Source organism: Montipora foliosa, chromosome 9 (genome assembly GCF_036669935.1).
Source record: "Montipora foliosa isolate CH-2021 chromosome 9, ASM3666993v2, whole genome shotgun sequence".
Taxonomy (NCBI): Eukaryota; Metazoa; Cnidaria; class Anthozoa; order Scleractinia; family Acroporidae; genus Montipora; species Montipora foliosa.
Window position 1 is genome coordinate 46582174 of NC_090877.1, and position 21277 is coordinate 46603450.

General features: G+C 40.1%; 2 protein-coding genes across 2 annotated transcripts; one reads left to right on the plus strand and one right to left on the minus strand.

Moving 5' to 3' along the window:
- The first annotated feature begins 2642 nt into the window (after positions 1-2642).
- Positions 2643-5332, plus strand: LOC137969829 (rho GTPase-activating protein syd-1-like). Its single transcript, XM_068816201.1, has one exon. It carries the CDS (start codon positions 2861-2863, stop codon positions 4028-4030), a length of 1170 nt encoding a protein of 389 aa, XP_068672302.1. The 5' UTR covers positions 2643-2860; the 3' UTR covers positions 4031-5332.
- A 5481-nt stretch (positions 5333-10813) lies between these two features.
- Positions 10814-19051, minus strand: LOC137971893 (uncharacterized). Its single transcript, XM_068818636.1, has 8 exons — positions 19021-19051; positions 18430-18604; positions 17579-17734; positions 16388-16627; positions 15499-15645; positions 14505-14738; positions 11841-12020; positions 10814-10881 (listed from the first exon to the last, which is right to left on the minus strand). Exons 1-8 carry the CDS (start codon positions 19024-19026, stop codon positions 10814-10816), a joined length of 1206 nt encoding a protein of 401 aa, XP_068674737.1. The 5' UTR covers positions 19027-19051.
- Positions 19052-21277: the final 2226 nt, after the last annotated feature.

The window sequence follows — 21277 nt, forward strand, 5'->3', positions numbered from 1 at the left end:
AAGAGAGAACACGAGATTTTGCGTTAAAACCTAGCCCCAGTTGTTCAAACGATGGATAGCGCTATCCACCGGATAAATCACTATCCAGTGGATAAGTAATAGCGAAACCAATTGCGCTATCCAATGGATAGTGATTTATCCGGTGGATAGCGTTATCCACCCTTTGAACAACTGGGGCCTGGTGTGTTTAGGAATTGAGATTGTACAAAATGGTACAGCTCTGATAACTCTTAAAAATTACGAGAATCCTTTGGAAAGCTCGAAACGTACAGAAAGGTTGCATCGATGAAGTCGATCCCTATTTTTTTTCTGAGGTTTACTCTGGAAAGGTCGATTGCACGAGAGGTTTCTTCCTGAGTCATTGGCAAGATTGGCGTATTGGTACGGGGCACTTGCCTTGTACAGTGTGTCTCGGGTTTTACCCTACCCAGAGAGTCGACTTCCCAAGTACTTCTATTTTCCCCCCATATGATTTGACCCGCTTTACTTATAATTTATTTCGCTTCCATTTGCGGTTGTATAGCAGTTCAAGGGGCATTTTCTGCTTTGCCATATTACGCGTAAGACGATGATGATAATGAAGCCTCGTTCCCAGTGTCTCTCTTTTTCCCTTGCCCGTGAAGGGAAGACGAGGAACCCTGCGAAAGAGGTGGGATGATGATGATTATTATATTAATTATTATCATTATTTTTCAAAAGCTATTCTCCAAGGGAAAAATGGCCCATGTATCCGCCACTGTTGTGCATCTAAAAAACAGAAACTGAACAATTCATTTTCGCGATGTAGCTTATTAAATTAAGCGATGACGATATAGAAATAGTTCATTTCTTATTGCACAACAATGAACTTGTTTCACCTCTTACCTGCTACCACCAGATGAGAGCCGAGCGACGCAGTCAAAACTATAAGCGAAAGCATCCTTCGAGAAGAATTCTCAGACGCCATAGAAACCATGACTTTTTAGTGTTTTTTTTTATTGACTTAGACTGGAGAAATTGACCTGATTTCCAATTATTTGTCATAATTCAAAGTGATAAGATCACTTGCTCTTTCATGACCTCTTATATGTCACTTTAGACGCTGTGTAAGGGTCATATAGTGTACGTACACATCACTGTTTGGACTGTTCATTGACCGGTTTTTCGAAAGATGGAAAGACTCCCCCTTTTTCAACTACTCAAATGATGGAGAATAAAAGGAAAAGCAGTTAAGCTAGTAGTTAGAATACAAGCGGAAAGAGTTCTAAGTCTCTAAAATTGGCTGCAAAATGGTATGTGGTCGAGCAAGTCAACGTGATATTCATGTCGAAGTACAATCGACTAATTTTTTTCACAGGGAATTTTTTTTTGCCCTAGAAACAATAAGAGGTCGAAAAACAAAGGTTTTGAGGATATATGGTCTTGTTCAATTGTGGCGAATTAAGTTCTTGTTTGTTAATTGGATCCCTTTGATTGATCGTTTTGTTTTTTCTCTTTTTACATCTGAGCCATTAATGTGGAACTCAACAAAAATAGCATATGCCCGTCTTAAAATAGTGCGTGCGAGTTTAAATTAACTGCAGGAAATAAAGTTGTCGGTGCAATGAGTAGAAATTTTGCAGCTATATAAATATTAGGACGCTTTGACGTCATGCGGCCACAATTCGGTTTTACAGCTGGAAGGAAACACATTTTTAGCACAGTAAACAAATCAGAAATAGCTGTTTTTACGTCACCAAGGACGTCCAATGTTTCGTTTCTCTTTCAAACAAAACGAATAATTCTCAAGTATTGTAATACATCTGTATTGATTGAACTTCTGAAGAGGTGAATCCGGCGGACATTGCCGTCTAGTCGTAGAATTCGCTATCCGCGGTCAGCCTTTGTTTTAAGATCAAATCGTCAGTTTCTTAAAATATTGTGAATTTTATGACGGACGGTTTCTATCAGCTATTTGAATTTGTGTCAAAGCATACTACCCGATATCTCAATTTATAGTTGCGACCTGACATTTTCTCAGTTGTCAAGAGTTCTGGCAAGCATTTTCTTGAAATAGCTACAAACAAAACCGCGCTAAAATGAAAAATATCTTCGACAAATTGGCAATATCATTGCTATTTCAAATAAAGTTTTGAAATCGGGATTCGGGTTTCAGATAATTCTTTTGTTCAGTGATCGACTGTGCGATTTTGTCAGTGTCTTTTTCACTCTGACCGTTTGCGATAAAGTCAGTTTAACACCAGGAGGACATGAGAAGCTCTACCTCCACTTTTTTCCTCTTGATTAACACCAGACTCACGAAAGTGATGTTTCTAAGGATTTTTTTTACCTTTTTTATAGTAGCACCTGACAATTTCTTCTATACAAAATCGTGTCGGGTCGAAATAGAGGGGGTTGGACTAAATTACCGCGGTGGAGTTTGTGTTATTGGAAGTAAAATCAATAGGAAAATTTCTCGAAAGGAAAGAAAAATCATTTCGGGCTTAAACAAGGGTCCGATAAAACGGAAATAATAAAAAAATGAAAATTAGACCACGATCGTTGTGCGAAAGACTAAAGTGAGTGAACTTTATATTCTTTAAACGACTCTAGGATTAGCCGAATTGCTTCGGCAGCTTTTCCTAGCGTCGCTTTGTTTTTGTCACACGTTTCGAGTTCCTTTTCAAGGGAGATTTTCCCATTGGTTTTGACGACAAAATATTGATTCGGTTAATTGTTTTCTGCGGCCGAAGAGAGAAATGACTGGCAACCAGGTCGTTGTATTGTTTTGTGTGACGATGCACACCTGTCTTGCAAAGTCCAGTGCGATTGGCTCTCCGTGACAATATCCAATAATCGCATGTAAACTTTTCATTTGAAATTCAAGCAAGATGGCGGCTCGATGGACGCGCAGAAACACAGAGTAAAAAATAATATGGCTGTACGACCAGAAGATGCGAAGAAGAAGCCGTTGGCGGCTAATGGAAAAGCTCTTTCCTCGACCGACAAATCGGTCGACGAAGACATTGTTGAACAACTTCGACGCTTCAGCAGCGTCTCGCAGGAGGACTTTGAGAAAATGAGACTAGCTGAGAAAGAAGATGAATTTTTTGCGATCAGAAAAGCAACTGATATTACACAGACAGACACTCAGGGAGATCCTTGTCCGCCACTTCCAATAAAGATCATTCAGGGAACGTTTCGGCATGTGCTCGGAGTCCGAGAGGCGTGCTCCAAGAACGGAACATTTTTGCAGCGCACGATCGAATTACGTCGAAAGCCAGGAGAGACGCTAGGATTTTATATTCGCCAGGGCGATGGTTGGGAAAGGGAGCAAGGAATTTTTGTATCTCGTGTGGTTCTTGGCACAGATGTGGACGTTTTTGAGTTGTTGCGGGTCGGCGATGAGATTGTTAAAGTGAATAAAGTTGACGTGAGGACAATGACTATACAAGATGTGAGCGCACTTATGCAGATGACAAGACGACTTATTCTCACGGTCAAAGTACTAACGCCAGTGACAGCGATGGCAAACAAGCGACTAGCAATGAATAAGGACAATCATATTCAGGGTTTGAAATCCTTAAGTCCAAGAACTTCAAGACCTTCGAGGTCTGAGAGTGGTTCATCTTCCGAATCGGCTTCGAATTCGGGCCGACAACCTCCTGATCGCAGAACGAGTGGTGACAGACGCTTGAGTAACTCCGCAAGTCTGAGCCATCAGGCAAACTACAAAGTTGCGAATCTAGTCATAGGAAAAAATAAGGATGCTATGAGCTCTGGAAACCCGCAATCGTTGACGTCGTCCGTCTATAGAGGCTCGCGCCGCAGCTCGAAATCGCCTGTCGCTGGGCGAAGAGCGCTGTCTCCGATACGAGAAACGTCTGCAGATTTATTTAATTCCGACAACGAAGATCGTATGTCGGCTCATGAACGAGGGCGAAATAGCAGAGCGGCCAGTGTCGTTAGCTGGTCGGATCAGTACTGTAGTGCATCTGGGGCAAGCAGTCCTGTCAAACACAAACCTAGTGACAGAAAGAGGTCCGAGGCCCAAAGCGCGAGGCCAAAGTGATTTGGAAACGTGGAGTGTAGCACCAATCAATAATGTGTCTTAAAGCTTGTAGTGAAGATTACGGGTCAAAGTCGGAGTGAAAGATCACAAGGTGGTGGAAATGAAGTGGCTGGATCTGGGCTAATTAAAAAAAAATATATGGGGAGTAAGCAAGTTGATTTTTTCACTCGTAGCTCGCCGCTTGCAGCATTTGCAAACTGGCAGTTTGGGAAACAAACTGAATTTATCGGAATGCAGGATATGTGGAAACAATCTAGATTTGCCGAAGGAACGTATAACATGTTAAACAATTCCGTCACTGCAGCCAGAATTAATATTGGAAGTTATTTGTCGTGCGCAGTTATACCTGCGAACAATCTATATAGTGTGACGGGAAACAGAAACTGTTAGACTTTGGCGACTTTTATTCATTGCAGCGACAAAATAATTTTCTTAAGCTTGAACTATAAAATTGAAAAATGTGCACTTGAAACCCTGTGGAACGTGCATTTTTTTAGGCGGATTTCGATTTTGAGAAGAAACTTCATTTTTCTGTGATCATTTCATAAAGCAAACATAGTTCTTAGAAATATCGAGAACATTCGATGAAAATTACCACTGCTGCAGACAAATTTGTAGGTCTTGTACAATTTTGAAAAAAAAAAACCACCATAATATATAATATATATATATCTATATCGTGAAAAATGATCTTTAAGTCTGATTTTGATGCAAAACGCCAAATTTCCAAGGCACTCAAAGAGCTTTTCTTTTATAAATTTGAAGCGCTGTAATTCTGCAATTATCGTGCGGGTAGGTGAATTCAGAACAAACACTAGGACACTTTAAACGTGAGAAATATTACTCAAAATGTTTATTTAGGAGCGATTATTTTTCCATGTCTTGATATTATAATTTGATGCGGAGCGCATTTGTAATCGTGTTCTTTTTTTGGTCGTGTTCAGGAAATGGCACACAAAATAGTAAATCGTCTATCGGAAAAGTCTATTTTAAGCTACCGCGCGCATAATCATTTCGAGGAATGGCGTCGGTAGCGACAGCCTTATTCAATATGGTAAACAAAGCATTGTTTGAAGGGAAGTTATTCAAGCTCTAAAGATAGCTGGACTACAAATTAAACAAAACATCCCCGCTCAAAAAAAAGTGCCAATGAAATGGTCCCGACCAAAATTCACCGTCTCACTCGTGCTGCAGAATGATTGCAGCACTTTCCAGTAGTTTTTCTAGGATTCGACTTAACTTCGAGGTGTAGATGCGAGATGATTCGAGAAATAAATTGTTAATAATTAAAAACTGTAAAAACCTGTTTCGATCTTTTCTGAGCCCGATAACCCGCTTTATTTCGCTTTATTTTTTGTCGTTCACAGCTCAACCAAACGCTGGAATGGTTTATCATACGATTAAGGGGTAATTTGCAAAAGAAGCAGGCGATAAAAAGCCGTATCTATCAGACGCGAGGGGATAAAAATATTGCCTAAACTTTACCACTGTTTTATTAGATGGGCATGTTACCACCTGCCACAACAACACCGCAGGAAGTTTACTTGTCGACCAATAACTCTTGAAAACATAACCCAGTCCGTTCTCATTGACTATATATTTTTGACCGAAATTTCAAGGCCTTCTCGTTTTTCTCTTCAGAAAGACACGAAATTGATCACTGATACACTGTAACTTGTTTTTACGCGTTGGAGAGCCAAAAGGTTTTATCATATTTTGCAACAGTGTGTGGCATTCGAGACAGTTTCTATATTATTGTGAAATGATGTCAGCCAGAAAGCGCTAATTTTCTCTCAGACAGAAAGGAAATCTTCAAAGAATTGGCGGTTACGGGCTAATCGTTTATCGTTTGCATTTAGGGCGTAAATTTGCGATGCTCCAGAATTTTAATAACCAAGTAAATGCCCTCGATCGAACGATTAAAAGATTGAAGCCAAACACTCACAACTGATTTAGTTTTGTCTCTTGTGCTTTCTTGCTGTTATATTTACGTCTTCTTTTGAATTTGGCATAAGCACGTGAATAATCAGATCGCTGATGATTGGTCAGCCAAGTGACACCAACACAGTTTATTTGCATGGGCCACCCGTGCCACGAGTAGTTAACTCTTTTTGTAAAAAGTAAAAAGAGAAATATTTAATTGAAACGCGAAAGTCCTCTATTTCAACGCCGTTAATTCTATTTGTTGATGACTTTAAACGTTGTGCGCCAGGGTATGAACTTTCATTTATCCGATCAAGTGCAACTTTAAGTTGACTAAGTTAAGTGAAGTTATATAAAGTTTACTACCTATTCGTAATATTTTGCTCCAACTGCTGGTTTGTTGATCAACCACGAAATTAATCTAAGAACGGGAACTGAATGCATAAATGACGCCCAAAAATAAATACTCTCTTTTAATGTACTAATTAGACCCAATAGCCTCGTTTGCATGGACAAAATACAATGGAAATGTTGCTTGAGAGCGAGGCTCGTTAGTCTAATTAGCAAATAAGCAAAAGAATACATTGTTAATCGCCATTTATGCATTCGTTCTAAGGACCCTTTCGCGCTATGTACGTTCTTTTATTTTTATTGTGAAGGACGTTTTTACAACTCCCACTTCTTTCCCTTGCAATTCTCTTACGTGTTTTTATAATTTCCTATCAGAGTATTCCTTTGTGAATTCTTAAGATCCTTGTAACGAAAATCGCGTACAAAAATATCAGGTTGTGTTAATTTGTAAGTAAAATCTGCCAATTCAGACGACAAGCTTATAATTTCTATTTTTGTTCAAATACATGCAACAGTTTACTTTTTGGATTTTCTCTACACATTTCGTTATTCATTGATACTTATCGAGTGGAAAACAGCCCAGATTTTGGCGCTCGGTAGCCAATCATTTGTGTTTTTGTTCGGACTCTTGTAATATACGAAGGCTGGAAGAACGGAATGCGATCCACTTCAATTATTTGTCTGGGGAAGATAGCATGGCTTACAAGTAATCTAAAGAAAGGCGCCTTTCATCGTAGAAGTACCTTACCTTCGTTTTGCTTAACTTAAGCTCAGTGATTGGTTGAAAGATCTCGCGCCACATTCTAAGCCAATCAAATATAAAGCAAAACCCTTACATGTACGATTGTCTTCTTCTTCCGTGATTTGACAAAGAAAGTGCTTTAGTAGTACTCTAGTAGTACTCTATTCAAACTACACTACTGTCCAAAAGATCGGCACCATTGCAGTAACCATGGGTATTTCATAGGTTTTTCTTAATTTTAGTCCTTTTCATCTTATTTATTTATTTTTTTACTCCATTTTTTGGATACGAGATTTAAAACACTTCGCCGTGAAGAATTGGAATCAAATCGCGCAGCCAATTCGAGTACTTAAATTTAGTCATTTAGTTGTCGAGTCGTCTGAGGCGATTCCGTAAAGGCAACAACGGTATTGATTTTCTTCTTCTCTTACCCTGAAAAGAATACATAAAATGCTTGATTATCATCAAGCAATTTAAAAGAAAGATACTTGTCGATAAAGGTAAAAAGAAAAGCCAGTTTTCATGATCGTGGGGTTCCCGAAGTATCATAGTCAATTTTTGCTATTTGACTTAATGTTAAATTATTATTAATTTTATTTATTTAGTTATTTATTTATTTTTGTTTTAATTTAAAAGCAAGATACTTGTCGATTAAGATAAAAAATAAAGCCAGTTTTCATGATCGTGGGGTTCCCGAACTATCATAGTCAATTTTTGCTATTTGACTTAATATTAAATTATTATTAATTTTATCTGTTTATTTATACATTTTTGCTTTAATTTTTTGTTTTGGTTGTTTCCTGTTTGTTCTTGCGGTCCGTGAAGGTTATCCCGACAAGTTACGACATAGTACAGTAATTAAGCAATATAGAGGACGTTTTCCGTGTTTCCATAGCCTCGTCTAAACACGAGGGGGAGTTGGGAGAATTCGAAACAGTTATGCAAACCCGAGATGCAGTCGATGATGTCACAGCCGTTTTTCCATACTCTCATCTACACACAGCAATTAACCAATGAGAGTGCGCGTACTATCGCAATTATTTATAATATATACCGCCCAACCTCGAATATGCGCCCACCCAGATGGTAGAAAAAGTTAATAAGCGTCCCCACCCCCAAGGACAGGATCGCCTGGCATCCATCCAGCAAGCTCTAACAGCTTCTCGCGCGACTGACCCATTTGCTGGCATTACACTGTCGATGTCAAGGAGGCAGCACCAGCAAGTTCAATTATTGAGCTGAGCGACGATGACATTGAAGTTGATTGAGAATTATGATATCTATAGAGACTTCTGCGAAGACCGAACAATGAGTTGTTAGTCCTGGGCATAGATTACCAAACAATGAACAGTCACAAGTTATAAGCTTTAATACTTTGTCATGTTTTGTTACCAAATAAACTTTTTACTTACTGAAAATGGTGAAAATTTAATAAGCGTCCAGCCTCGAATAAGCGCCCACCTCGAATAAGCGCCCACCCTGAAAGCCCAAAAATTAAATAAGCGCCCTGGGCTATTCGCTCTCGATTTTTATGGAGGTGATAGTTGATTCGGCCTTCGGCCTCATCACCTATCACCTCATAGAAATCTCGAGCTCATAATCTAATTGTTAATTAGTATCACCCAACTAGTGGACTAATGCAAATCCTACGCTACGCTACGCTACTAAAGAACTATTAATAATAGTCCTCGAGTAGCGAAAAGCGTGACGATTTCTCTCGCTTTTTATCCCAAATAAATTCTTCTTCAACTTGCACTTGCTTACTTTGCGATTTATAAATCTCAAAGGTACTTAAATATAGTGGAAAAGTACTTAAATAATATTTTTACATTTGGCGCCCCATTCTTGTGGGGTCGTGCACAAATGCAATCAAATCAAATTAATACATATCAAGTCTTATTGCATTGGTTTTAGAGGAGAGGGGAATAATGGAGTACCAGGAGAAAACCCTCTCGGAGCAGAGTATAGAGAACCAATAATCTCAACCCACATATGACGCCGGACCTGGGAATGGAACCCGGGCCACATTGGAGGGAGGCGAGTGCTCCCACCACTGCGCCAACCCTGCTTCCTCGAGTTCCCCGTGTTGCCCGTGTTCCCCGTGTTCCCCGAGTTCCCCGTGAAGAACACCAAGCTCGGTCTTCCTATTTTAAATGGCATCTGGCTCAACCCATACTAGTTTGATAAAGTCAGACTCTTCATCTATATTCAATGAAGAGTAACTCTGTCAAACGGTATTGGAAATCGATCTTTGAAAGTAAAATATCTTCCTAACGCTGGTCAGACATGATGACAATGATTTGATACTCAGCAAAGACGTTCAGATTTTTATTTGCACCTTTTTCACTTTCCGCCATGACATTTAATCGACAACTCTTTACCACTATATTCTCCTTTTTTATCTATTCATATCCTTTGCAATCCGTCATGTGTTTTTTTAACATTTGTAAAAATAACACTCTTTACAATTGTAAAATTATAGAAGTCAATCACGCTTGTGAATCTCTTTTTCGTTTTTTATCACGACGGACGTAAAACTCAGCTCAGTGACGTTTCCCTCTAGGCTTGTCCTTTTAAAATGAAAACAAAAAAGACCAAAATAGGAAACTCCAACAAAAAGACTGTATATCTAAAATAATGTAATGAGATTAATAAATATCAAGAATTAGTATCACCCAACTAGTGGACTAATACAAATGCTGCATACTGATTGGCTACGCTACTAGAGGACTATTAAATAATACCAACTTTCAACGTTATTTATCTTTAAATTTCGACTCGTCTCAACATTAAAATGTTCTGTCTCAATAACCTAAGGGCCCCAAACCGCTCTTGCGGTCTGACCTGTGTTGTTTTCAATCCCATACCACGAAGCTATATATAAGCAAAAACGATGTTGGCAACGGCTACGAGAAGGTTATCTAATGGTGATGGTAATGAATTTATATATGGTGCATTTTCTATCGACGTATTCAAATGCGCTTTACAAGCAAGTTATCTATGGGTGAGATCGGTCCTCAGCGCCTCCGGCAGCCGCCATCAGTTCATTAGCGATGTCACCCAGCACATGAATGAATGAAATGGGCCCTGACCACAACACCAGGAGCTCCATGCCCTACTCTTTACGAATAGAGTGTGGGTTCTTTTACGTCTCACTTGGTCACGGTGAACATTGAAGGGTTGTGAGACGGGGCCTACGGTTTATAGTCCTTATCCGAGAAGACTTGAAAGTCTAACCATTTGCGGATGTAATTACAAAGGCAGCACTTTCTCCTCAGTTATTTTAAGACCCTGAGTGTTGGTCCGGCCGGAGTTGAACTCACGACCTCCCGCATGGCAGCCCGATTATCAACCAACTGAGCCACCGGTGCGGTGTTATCTGAAAAGATAACGTTGCGTTTTTCTAATCATGATCATTTCGAGATTATTCTAATCTATCAGTGAGTAAAATGCGAGTCAGCAATCCAGTTCAAGAGAAAACTGAAAATGTATCGTCTAGCGCTCCCGTTCTCCACTTAACCTCAAATCTAATCATCCCTCGTCGTTCGTTTGGAAGAGAACGGCAAAGAAACGTTCCAAAATCTAAAACACACGCGTGGAACCATTGCTTTCGATCATTCAATCGAATAATTTTTGCCATTGTCGTGCGTCAAAATTGTCGTTTCCAAGGTCTCCGTTCTTATACAGTTTATCCCAAATCAAGCTTGGACAAATTAAAACTACTTCACACTTGAGGTTCCGCTTCTAAATTTCCCCTTTTTGGCACCTCAGTCATCTTCATTTAGCTCTATACGATTTCTTGTTAGAAAATTAAAATGAAGGTTTTGCTCGGGTGCTACAAAGGAGCAACCCAATTAGGGCGAAAAGGCAGTTTTCAGGTATCAGGAAAGTGACTCGAGAATCGTCATTTTTTTTTGGTCAATCATTGGCTGGTATTTACCAATGCCTTTAGGAATTGTCGTGTCGCTTTTTTACCTGCTAACACAGACTGCCCACGGGTCACCTCTAAAACACTGATGTAATTTTTGTGTCACAAGGAATTGTTACAGAGTACTCCCAGCTTAAAAGAATTCTCAGAGTTACGAGTCATCCCTAAAACACTGATGTAATTTTTGTCTGTCACAAAGAATTGTTGCAAAGTACTCCCATCCATTTTCCCTCGCATACCGTCCACATTGGCCAAGAAAGTTGGAAAATCTTCGAAGATGGCGTTTGCTGTTAGTTTAAAAGCTTAATTTAGAGAATGGACCTCTTTAGCCTGTACGTTTTGTTTTCCCATTTCAGACCACGTATTTTACTCTAGGGAACAGTTTCTTTCAAATGTGGTCTTATACACGTTCACATGTATGCATAACGTATGAAAAAACAAAAGGAAAATTCCATTGGGTACACACGTGGTTTGAAATGGGAAACAAAAGGTACAAGCTATAGGGTCGGCAAGGGTTTTTGGGTATACGGTAAAGAGGGGCTTTTTAAATCGGGTATACGGTATATTGCAGCTTAAATACGGGTATTCGGTATATCACGTTCTTTGAATTTCACGTATACAGTATACAATGCTCCCATTAATTTTGGGTATATTTGGATGAATTTTGGGTATTTTTGGGTATTTTGGCGAATCTTTTTCCGGTATGCTGGTATACCCCTACACCCCTTCCTGGCCGACCCTGAAGCTAAAGAGGTCCATTCTCATAGAGTTACGAGTTTTTCCCCCCTACAAAGAGTTGGATGATATAAACTTTACTACGGAACACCCACAACTCTAACACAGTCACTCGACTGTTTAATGCTTACCTCGTTTCTTTGTTCCTGAATCTGGATCAACCCGGTATACAAAGTTGGCCTTATCAGTCAGGCCTCCACACAGTAAAGAGCCAACCGGGCAGCGCACTCCAGCATTTCCCTCGAAACAATTATCGGACGGGCCGTACTTGTCGTAATCTGTAATAACTGGGAAGCTGCGAACGCACAAACCTGCAAATGGGAACGTCATGTAGCGCAGAAAAACGATCACTATTTTCCTTAGTGATACCTTAACGACTTTTTGTTTTATCGCTCGCTATCAGTGGTTCTAAAGCCATCTTCGTTCACTTCGACAAATATCGTCGAGACCTTCCTCAAAGGTTGCGGCCCATTGGACAATAGAGAGCTTTAGATTCTAGGACGAGAACGACTACGAGTACGAGATTTTCTCATAGCACAACAGTGAGCGTGCGCAAACCAGCGTCATTTTGGCGGGAAAAACGTGATACCGTCGTTAATTCAGGGGCACCCAACGACCAATTTGTTGTAAAATGTATTATTATACCCCAGTTAATGAAAATAAATGTTATTAAGGCATTTTCAGGTGTTTTTCAGTGTTGCTGGGAAAACATTATCTGTTCCTTTTTCCCAGCAAGACACACAACAAATTTCCCAGCCAGCTAGATTAAATTGGTTGGTTTCCCAGCCAGCTGATCAAATTTATTTCCCAGCCAGGAATTCCGCGCGCTTTCAAATCCCTCGATCCAAAACGACAGAACAAAAGCGACAAAACCGGGACAAAACAGGTTTTTTCCGCAAGCGCAATCACTCTGACTGGCCGTCGTATGTTTGTGACTACTCTCTGGGAGAGGGAAGGGGTTCTTTTTTTTTTTTTTTTCTTTTTTTTTTTTTTAGTCGTCCTCAGTCTTCAGAGTTACTACGGCCAGCTCGGGTTGAAATGCTAGAAAAAGTCAGTAATTCCCAGGCAAAACCTCTATCAATAACAAAATTTCCCAGCCAGCTCATCGAAACACCTGTATTTTTGCCAGCCAGCAAGATTCCTCTGGGGAACAGATAATGTGAGGAACAGATTCGTTGGGTGCCCCTGTTAATTAGTGCGGTAAAAACAGGCAGTCAAATTTCGTACTCCTTCTCGTCCTCGTCGTAAAATCTAAAGCTCTAAAACTCTTTAGAAAGAAGCGGAAAGAACTGAACTATCGCTAAACATTGTTTGGGGCGAGAGGGGGATCTGCAGAAGAAGCTTTACTTCATGCCGAAAATAATTTGTTTAGATATGGTGAAGGGGTAAACTTGTCTCAACAATTTCGTCCAGCATTGTAGATCACACTAACCGTCCTTTAAGGTTTTCGAGTTATTTTATTATTTTTTTCTGACGTAAACTCTTGAACACGTAACGTTAAGTTATAGAATAGATCATTTTACAGTTGTGTGCTCAGTTACCTGGCCTTTAAATGAAAGTGAGTCTGGAGTTGACCTTGCTTTAACAGAAACCTCACTGCTTTTCTTATGTTAATGATGTTGTTCTCATGCTAATTAGTAGGAATTTACATAAGAAAAGCAGTGAGGTTTTTATCAAAGCAAAGTCAATTCGAGCCTCACTTTCATTCAACGGTCAGGAAACTAAGCACACAACTGTAAAATGGGCTATTCAATTTCTAATTAACAGTTTCGTTTTTTCACTGCCATCAAAAGGCCACGGTCGGTATATCAATATTCAGGCATGGCTACCAGGCTTTATGGTTAAATTTAAATATTGTTTTGTTTAGAAATCCTCCTTGAGGCATGTGAAAGTGAGCCGTAAAATTTGACCATAAAGCCTCGTAGCCATGCCTGAATATTGATATATCGAACGTGGCCTATTACATTGCTGCGATAGTTGGCGGACCTTTAAAAATAGAAACCGGCAACTGAAGTGGATCGAAAAATCAACCAATCGCAGCGCTGAATGTGACCTATAAATTAATCAGTTTAGCCACAGTGATCGATAGCGGAGTAAAAAAAAGACCTTTGATAGAAATTTAAACTTCGAATTCAGAACCCCCACTTTCAGGAAAGGCGAAGTGAAACCCCCAAAAATATTGCCTCATGAAACTGCTATCTCAAAAGGTAAACGTGCCACTCAGTAGACACCATTGAGTCTTTCCGCGTTCGACCTACCGAATTTTTCAAGGTTACCGCGCACCGGTGACTCAGTTGGTTGAGCACCGGGTGCCTCGTGGGAGGTGGTCATTTCTACTCCGGCCGGACCAACACTCAGGGTCTTAAAACAACCGAGGAGAAAGTGCTGCCTTTGTAATTACCCCCACAAATGGTTAGACTTTCAAGTCTTCTCGGATAAGGACTACAAAGCGTAGGCCCCGTCTCACAAATATCTTCCATGTTTACAAGTTCTCTGTGGGACGTTAAAGAACCCACACACCATTCGAGAAGAGTAGGGGATGAAGTTCCCGGTGTTGTGGCTGTCCTCTGTGAGCGTGTACTTTCCAGCAGAAGTGGCCGGCTTGGCGTAATATCTCTAAAAAGGCTTGTGGGGTATGAGGCCACCTAAGCAGAAACAGCCATAAGCCAAAGGACTTTGCCGAATGCTGGGACATGTAGATGTAGACCGACCGCAATGAACTCGTAGCAACAAAAGACTTGGATGATAGCAAAGTAATCTTTTTTACAGGCAACGTAGAAAAATCCCTCACTTACCCATTCGCCTCACTCCAAAGTATTCCCAACCATTTTGTCTCGCATAACGTCCACATTTGCACAGAAAGCTGGAAAAATCTTCAGTGTAATTCGCGCTCCACTGCAGAATCTTTCCTCCGAAGTTTGGCTCCCCAGGCGATGCTTCATTGTAGAAAATGTCTTTCATTACCGGGTTTGTCGGATCATCTTTGTAACAATCAACGGGTACAATAGTAACTTCACAAGTAGCGTCTTCTGATGAAGAAAACAACTTGTGTTGGAAAAAATGCTCTCAAAATCGATGCGTTTATGGTTGGAAATTGCTCGTACGGTGTGCAAAAAGGTCAAGGTAATGGATTGAATATTTAAAATGTTTTTGCTGTGCGGATCCTTTTCAACGGCTTCAGTGATGATTGAGAATTATCTGCATTAATTTTACAGGGAGGAAATGTTTGGGGTTTGAAAATGAGTTGCTGATTCGATTTCGAGCCTGCAAGTGAACAGGGTGGGTGCATATTGACATCAAAAATAATTTCCCCAGCCTTAAGACGAGGGCAATTATTTGATTTTGGACAAAACTCAAGTGAAATTTTTCCCTAATATCATGGGTGACAAATTACGTTCATAAGACGCCGGTTTTTTCAAACCTGGACGCCATTTTGGCACTATAGGAAAAGTTGCCATGGCAACATTGTAATTTCACATGTGAAATTATAAATTAACGCTGAAATTTTGCGCCAAAATTAAGAAGTAATTTTCGCCCATGCTATTAAGCTAGTTGTTATCATTATCATTTCCTACCCTGCGCGTTTTTGGATCGGTGTTTCTGGCGCCTAAAGAACAAACTTAAACTTTTGTTAAAACGGTTCATTTAGACGGCGCTGATTTAAATACTTTTCAGTCTGTTTGAACTTTTCGCCAGTAACCAAAAGGGGACGAAAGGTGCTATAGGTGCCATGTATATAATAGCTACCAAATCTTCAACTTTGAGTAGTCGCTTCGGAAGATTCCTTACTTAGTTTGTAGACAAAATTCGATAAAAGACCTCCAGAGCAGAACTGATCATGCTTCATGCATGGTTCTTTATAGGAATCGACGCACCAAGAGCTATAACCGTCAATATCATACGTCAGACGAGCGTCTTCACCACTCCAACATTCTCCTGCGAAATAAATAAAAAACTAAACTGAATTTAAATGTTATTGTTGAGGTCACGATATATACATTTGTATAGTGGAAAACAATTTAACTCAATTGAGGTAGCTTGAATTGAAACCGACTGTAATTGGATAATTCCCCAAGAACTACATTCGACGAAAGCGAATCGCGACTTTACTTTGTGTTCTGAAGTATTGTTGTTCAAAAACACGACGACGCGAAAGGGAAGTGCGACCTCGACTGACCTGTGGCTTGTTTGAATATTCGTTGGGTCGTCGTTTGTTTTAAACTCTATATTAGGAGAACTTCAATATTAAATGCCTCTTGAATTCGTTTGCTTGTTTTTTCATTTTATTTTTGGCGAGAGTACCCTGGATGCCAAAGATTTCATTTTTCTTTCCCGAGGAGCGGTTAACCCGCTAAGCGCAGAATGGCGAACAGAGGCGTGACAAATACAACGGCTTCGATCGGTATCGCCGCGTTGCCACTCATAGACACCATGCCAAAGAAGAAAAACCTCTGGTACACAGGGTATAGCGAGAGCAGTGCGCTGGGAAACTCTTGCCTTTTAGTTTTCTAACCCCGCTGAAATATCAACACTTAGATAATGATGTGTCGAGAAGGGTGTGACTTGCCTTTCATTTTGAAAAAAAGGGCCCCACACATCCCCCAATTGCAAAACAAAAACGTTTTCGGCTGACTCAATTGAAGGCCAGCGTTTTAAGAAATGAAAGGATAATAATTACCGTAGAATTGCATCCCAAAGAAAGTGCTTCCATGACCTTTAGCTGCCTTGGCGCACCTACAAACGAACTGAGGAAGATACACATCCCAATTTCTCCAATCCATCATCTTCCCACTGAACTTTTCGAACTTAGGATCGCGATCACTGAACAAATAGTTCGGCAACGGCCTTTTTCCTTCAACATGACGATCAGCGAAACATTCGATTCTTTCGAAGGCAGCTTCTTGGCAACTTGTATCCACTAAAACAAAGGGAATCAGTGAAGATTTAAACAAGATGCATTTCTTTGGCCGCCTTTCAGTTTGAAAGAAAATTATCTCTGGCGTTTCCGAGTCACGTTAAATGATTGAATATTAGTGCACTGGTAATGTCGTAGTGATCTTGGCCGCCTGTTACACAAATTCGGCTCCAACATGATTTCGAGGATCTGGGATATGAGTAAGGACTTGTGCGTTTTTTTTTCCTGGGGGCCTCGGGAGTAGATTTTACCGGAATCCGACTTTTGGAAGTTTTCGAAGAAGAGCGAGAAGTGGCTCGTTTTCTTCAAATGTTGACCGTGTGGCACTTAGAATTCAACAGAAATATTTATCAATTCCCCACCTCCCCCCCCCCCCAAAAAAAAATCTTTCCATCTGACCCCCTCGACCCTGATTCTCATCGCGAACACTTCCTTTTTCCTTTACAAACATTGAAAGGGAAAGGCGGGGGGAGAGTGGGGGGGGGGGGGGGATTGCAAGTGGAAAATGTAACGTTAAGGTGATTTTTGTCCCAAGTTCAGTGCCGCAACCACTTTTGTCGCTTATTGTATTTTTATTCCCAAGTAATTTAAACTAAGCCTAGAAATGAAAATGGGCCCAAATACAGAGTTTCTCTGTTCTTGTGTGAGCCTTTTTTAATTACTAGATCGGCTAACGCTCAGGCCCCAGTTGTTGAAACGATCGATGGATAGCGCTGACCACCGGATAAATCACTAACAAGTGGATAAGTCATAGCGAAACCAATTGCGCAGCTATCCAATGGTGATTTAGCCGGCGGATAGCGTTATTCACCTGCTGAACAACTGGGGCCAGACGGAGTACATAGGAATAAAGGTAGTGCATCCTTAAAATTTAACTCTAGATATCTGTAAGAGCCGAAGGATTTCCGGCGTTTGCTTTCACGAATATACGCGTTTTTTAACTTGACAACTTACCCATTTGATACACCATGTTGTGCCACTGAGTTCCAACACAGAAACGAGAATCATCCGCACAGGGTTGGTAGTTTTCTGCAATGCATCCTTGGCCATCGCTATCCTGACCATGCTGTGCATAATCATGGAGATGACTGTGTCCAGCCCAGCACTCTCCTATTAACAGAATCAAATATAAGCTTGGGTGTTTTCAAGAGTTGCTGCAGCTTGGTTGTGAAAGAGCCGGGAGAATTTATTGAGTCGGGCTCGTAGCCTTGCCATATTTTTTCTTGGTGAATTGATGGAACTTGTCGAGAAGCATCAACAAATTTGAGTGCATGGAGACATCCCGTGTGTTCATGAAATGCATGCACATGTCAAAAGTAGGATAAGTGTGGATCGTGCTTGTAACGCGTTCTGTTTCAGTGTTACGTTCAACAACGTTAACAAATAACCCCAAGCATTACTTTTTTGACCACAAAATCCTTTGCTCGCCCTATGTAAAGGAATCCAGGTTACCCTCGGATTCCAGATATCGAGTCGCGTATTCCGGATTCCATACTCACTGGTTCCACCGAAATGAATCCTGGATTTCATCGAATTCTGGGGATTCAGGATTCCATACAACGGATTCCGGACTTCACGCTATGGATTCCGGATTCCAAAGCCTACCATTTGCGGGCTGGGTTCCGGATTCCTTTCACATTGGGCGACTTTGCAGTATTTTCGGTATTGCTAAGGCTATTCAGTTTAATAAAGTGATAAACTTACAAAGTTAGTTACCAATACTGATACTCCGAGCAGACGACAAAGGGAAACAGAATTACTTCCTGCAATTAAAACTAAGAATCACAGAAATGAGAATTTCTTACCGTAATATTGCACTCCAAAAAGATCATATCCCATCTTTTCGGCTTTTTGAGCACAACGACAAACGAAGCCAGGAAAGTACTGATTCCAGTTTAAATAGTCTATTCTAGTACCACCGTAGTTTGCAATGGATGGGTCTCGCTCGTTGTAGATGTAATATGGCAGGGTTCGTTTGACCTGTTGAAATAAAATCACCGAGTTCGAGGAGTTAAAAACTGAAGTTCGATTGTGTCATAATTGTACGACAGTTACCCAATATAGCTAGCTCACGGTTAACTCCAAACGGTGTAGGACTTGGGAACCAATGCTCGGTGAAGTCTGGGTACGAATTTGTAGCCGTGTTCCTTTTTTCCCGCCGATAACAACAGAGTAATCTGAATGCTATTCCGTTCTTTTTTAGAAAACGAACTGTCTTCTAAATGCAGGTAAACCAATTCCCATACTTTTATCTTTTTTAATTGCAACTAGGAATCAGCAAAAAATTGCAGGAGTATGTTGGTACATTTAAAGATTTGAATACCGACCCCAAGAATATTCTTTTAAAAACATGTTTTATCTCTCTTCTCAAATAATTTATGTTATTAATAATATACCTTCATGTCTTTAAAGCATCCTTTTGTTTCGAAGTCGACATCACATTTTAGAACATATAAACTCTTGTCAGCAGCAGCTATCTCAAAACCTGAAGAAGAGAAGAAAAATGTATCGTTTTTCGATGCCAGTCAGTGTAAAACCATTTTAACATATTGTGTGCATAAAGAGATAAAAAGCCAGACAAGGAGAAAAGCGAGGTATGTTCTCCCTTTTCCATTTCTGAAGGCGTCGCCTAATCAACAGGACATTTTCGAAATATCGATGTTCAGCTAGATAGCGAGGCAGAGAGGATAAAAACAATAGAAAAACGTTGAAATGAATGTAAAAAATTCCGACATATCATCCACTTTCCTTTGTCTTTGCCCTCTAAACCTCTCTTTCAAGCTGAATTTTAATAGATCGAAAATGGCCTATTGACTCTTCTTTCGTTAATTTTGGACAAAATGGTATCGGTCCTGCACTTGGCAAGGAGTATAAATTTTAAACTTTATAACAAGATAATTTATCTTTTATTATTATGGATACCAATTAAACTATTAACCGATCCTGGGAGTCCCACGAGCTTTCCAAGACTGCAAATTACAAGTTGATAACTTACCAAAAATAGTGAGCTGGAGTATCAGTCCGACTAGACGGTCCATTTTCAAAGAAGTTTTTATTCCCTTTGAGCAATCTATAACAATAATAACAATAATGAGTTTTTCTCTGTCCTTGTGTGGGCCCATTTCCATCTGTAGGGCTAACGCTCACATGGTTCATATGGGATTGAAATCTAGCTCTTCACATTACACTCTATTCAGTTAACTCTGTTTATAACAATAATAATGTCGAATTGTCAAACAGGACATCTGACAGATGGAGCTGTATATAATCGTGAAATCTGTGAGCAGTAAAGAGCTCAAAGAGTTTCCACTTCTAATATTCGAGTAGCTTGTTTTCATTGCTTTTTTATACTTTTTGTCTTCCTTGAAAAGCATTAACAGACCCGGAGACAACTACAGTCCTTTAATTTGTCAGTCCTCGTAAGGCGTAAAATGATCGAGGTCTATCAAAGCTCTAAGGCCCTGTTTGCAAGCAGGTAGGGTAATAGGCCTTTATAGATTAATATGCTAGCATAATTTTTTGCATAATTTGAGCAAACTGGCATAATTTCTGCCAAGTAGCAATGCTAGCATAATTCGCATATTTTGATAATTATCGGATCATTTCTCTACTCCCAAGTCTCAAGCACTTGGTGACGTTATTTGATGTTTTAAGTTTTAGTTCAAGTAGTAGCATTTGTAGTTCACTGTGAATCACTGAGCGGCGTCTGAAACGGTCTAGTACTAGTGTGCATGTTCAATAACATGAACCACATGTTTATTTGAATTTCATTGTGGATTTGTTGCGTTTCTTTCCTGTAGACCAACGGCTTCTAATTAAAAAATATATTTTTTGGAGTTATTTGCAATTTCTTCAAAGAGCATAATTAAAAAAAAAGGGGGGGGGGGGCATAATTTGGAAAAAAGAGAAAACCTGGTGTTCGATACCTAAGCTATTGCACCTCCATTTGTCTGAAACCATGCTTCGACTGTCCAGCAAAGTAAAACTTGGTAATTCGGTCATCAAGTGCGGGTCGCCTCCTTGCTCCTTGTATAGATTTAAGGAACACTTAAGCAGTTCTATCTTCAACGACGGGAGGAATGTTCAGGAAAGAAGGCAGGAGAAACACCTGAACCAAGTGACCTGAGAACGGCTTCGAAAACGTCACTGTACTGATTTAAACAACTAGAGTTGTTGACATCGTTCGGCATGGAAGTGTGTAGCAGTTGCATCAGTCCAAGATTAAAAATGGTATGAACTGTGTGGTAGTTTAGTGCTCCCGTCCTCCGCATAAGCTCCAATAGGGAGTTTAAGCAAAGACGACGGCTACGGCGACGAAAACGTTAGTCTAAAATATAACTTAGCGATATCGCAAGTATTTCGCGATTATTCCGTTTTGTTCACATTGTAAAACACAAGCGAACTATCCTGTAACTGGATGGGTACAAACGGTTTTAAAATCAAAACTGTTGTTATATGTTCACGTTCATTGTCGTCAAAACCTAAAATTTGGTGATTTCACGTTGTTGTTTTTTGGAGTACGGCAGAGAAATGCACGGAAATTCGTGTTGCACGAGCAGCACGTGTATTTTTCCTTTTTTAACCAATCACTGATTCTTGCTTTGAGGCATTGCCGTAGCCGTACCCGTCGCCTTTACTTAAACTCCCTAAAAA

Excerpts from the sequence above, each read along its gene's own strand:
- LOC137969829 (XM_068816201.1), top strand. The coding sequence starts at position 2,861 with ATGGACGCGCAGAAACACAGAGTAAAAAATAATATGGCTGTACGACCA.
- LOC137971893 (XM_068818636.1), bottom strand. Across the intron at positions 17,735-18,429 it reads TTTTGGAGTGCAATATTACG|GAGAGTGCTGGGCTGGACAC; the intron begins GTAAGAAATTCT and ends TTCTGTTAATAG. Across the intron at positions 14,739-15,498 it reads GAATTTTGTCTACAAACTAA|AAGACGCTACTTGTGAAGTT; the intron begins GTAAGGAATCTT and ends TTTCTTCATCAG.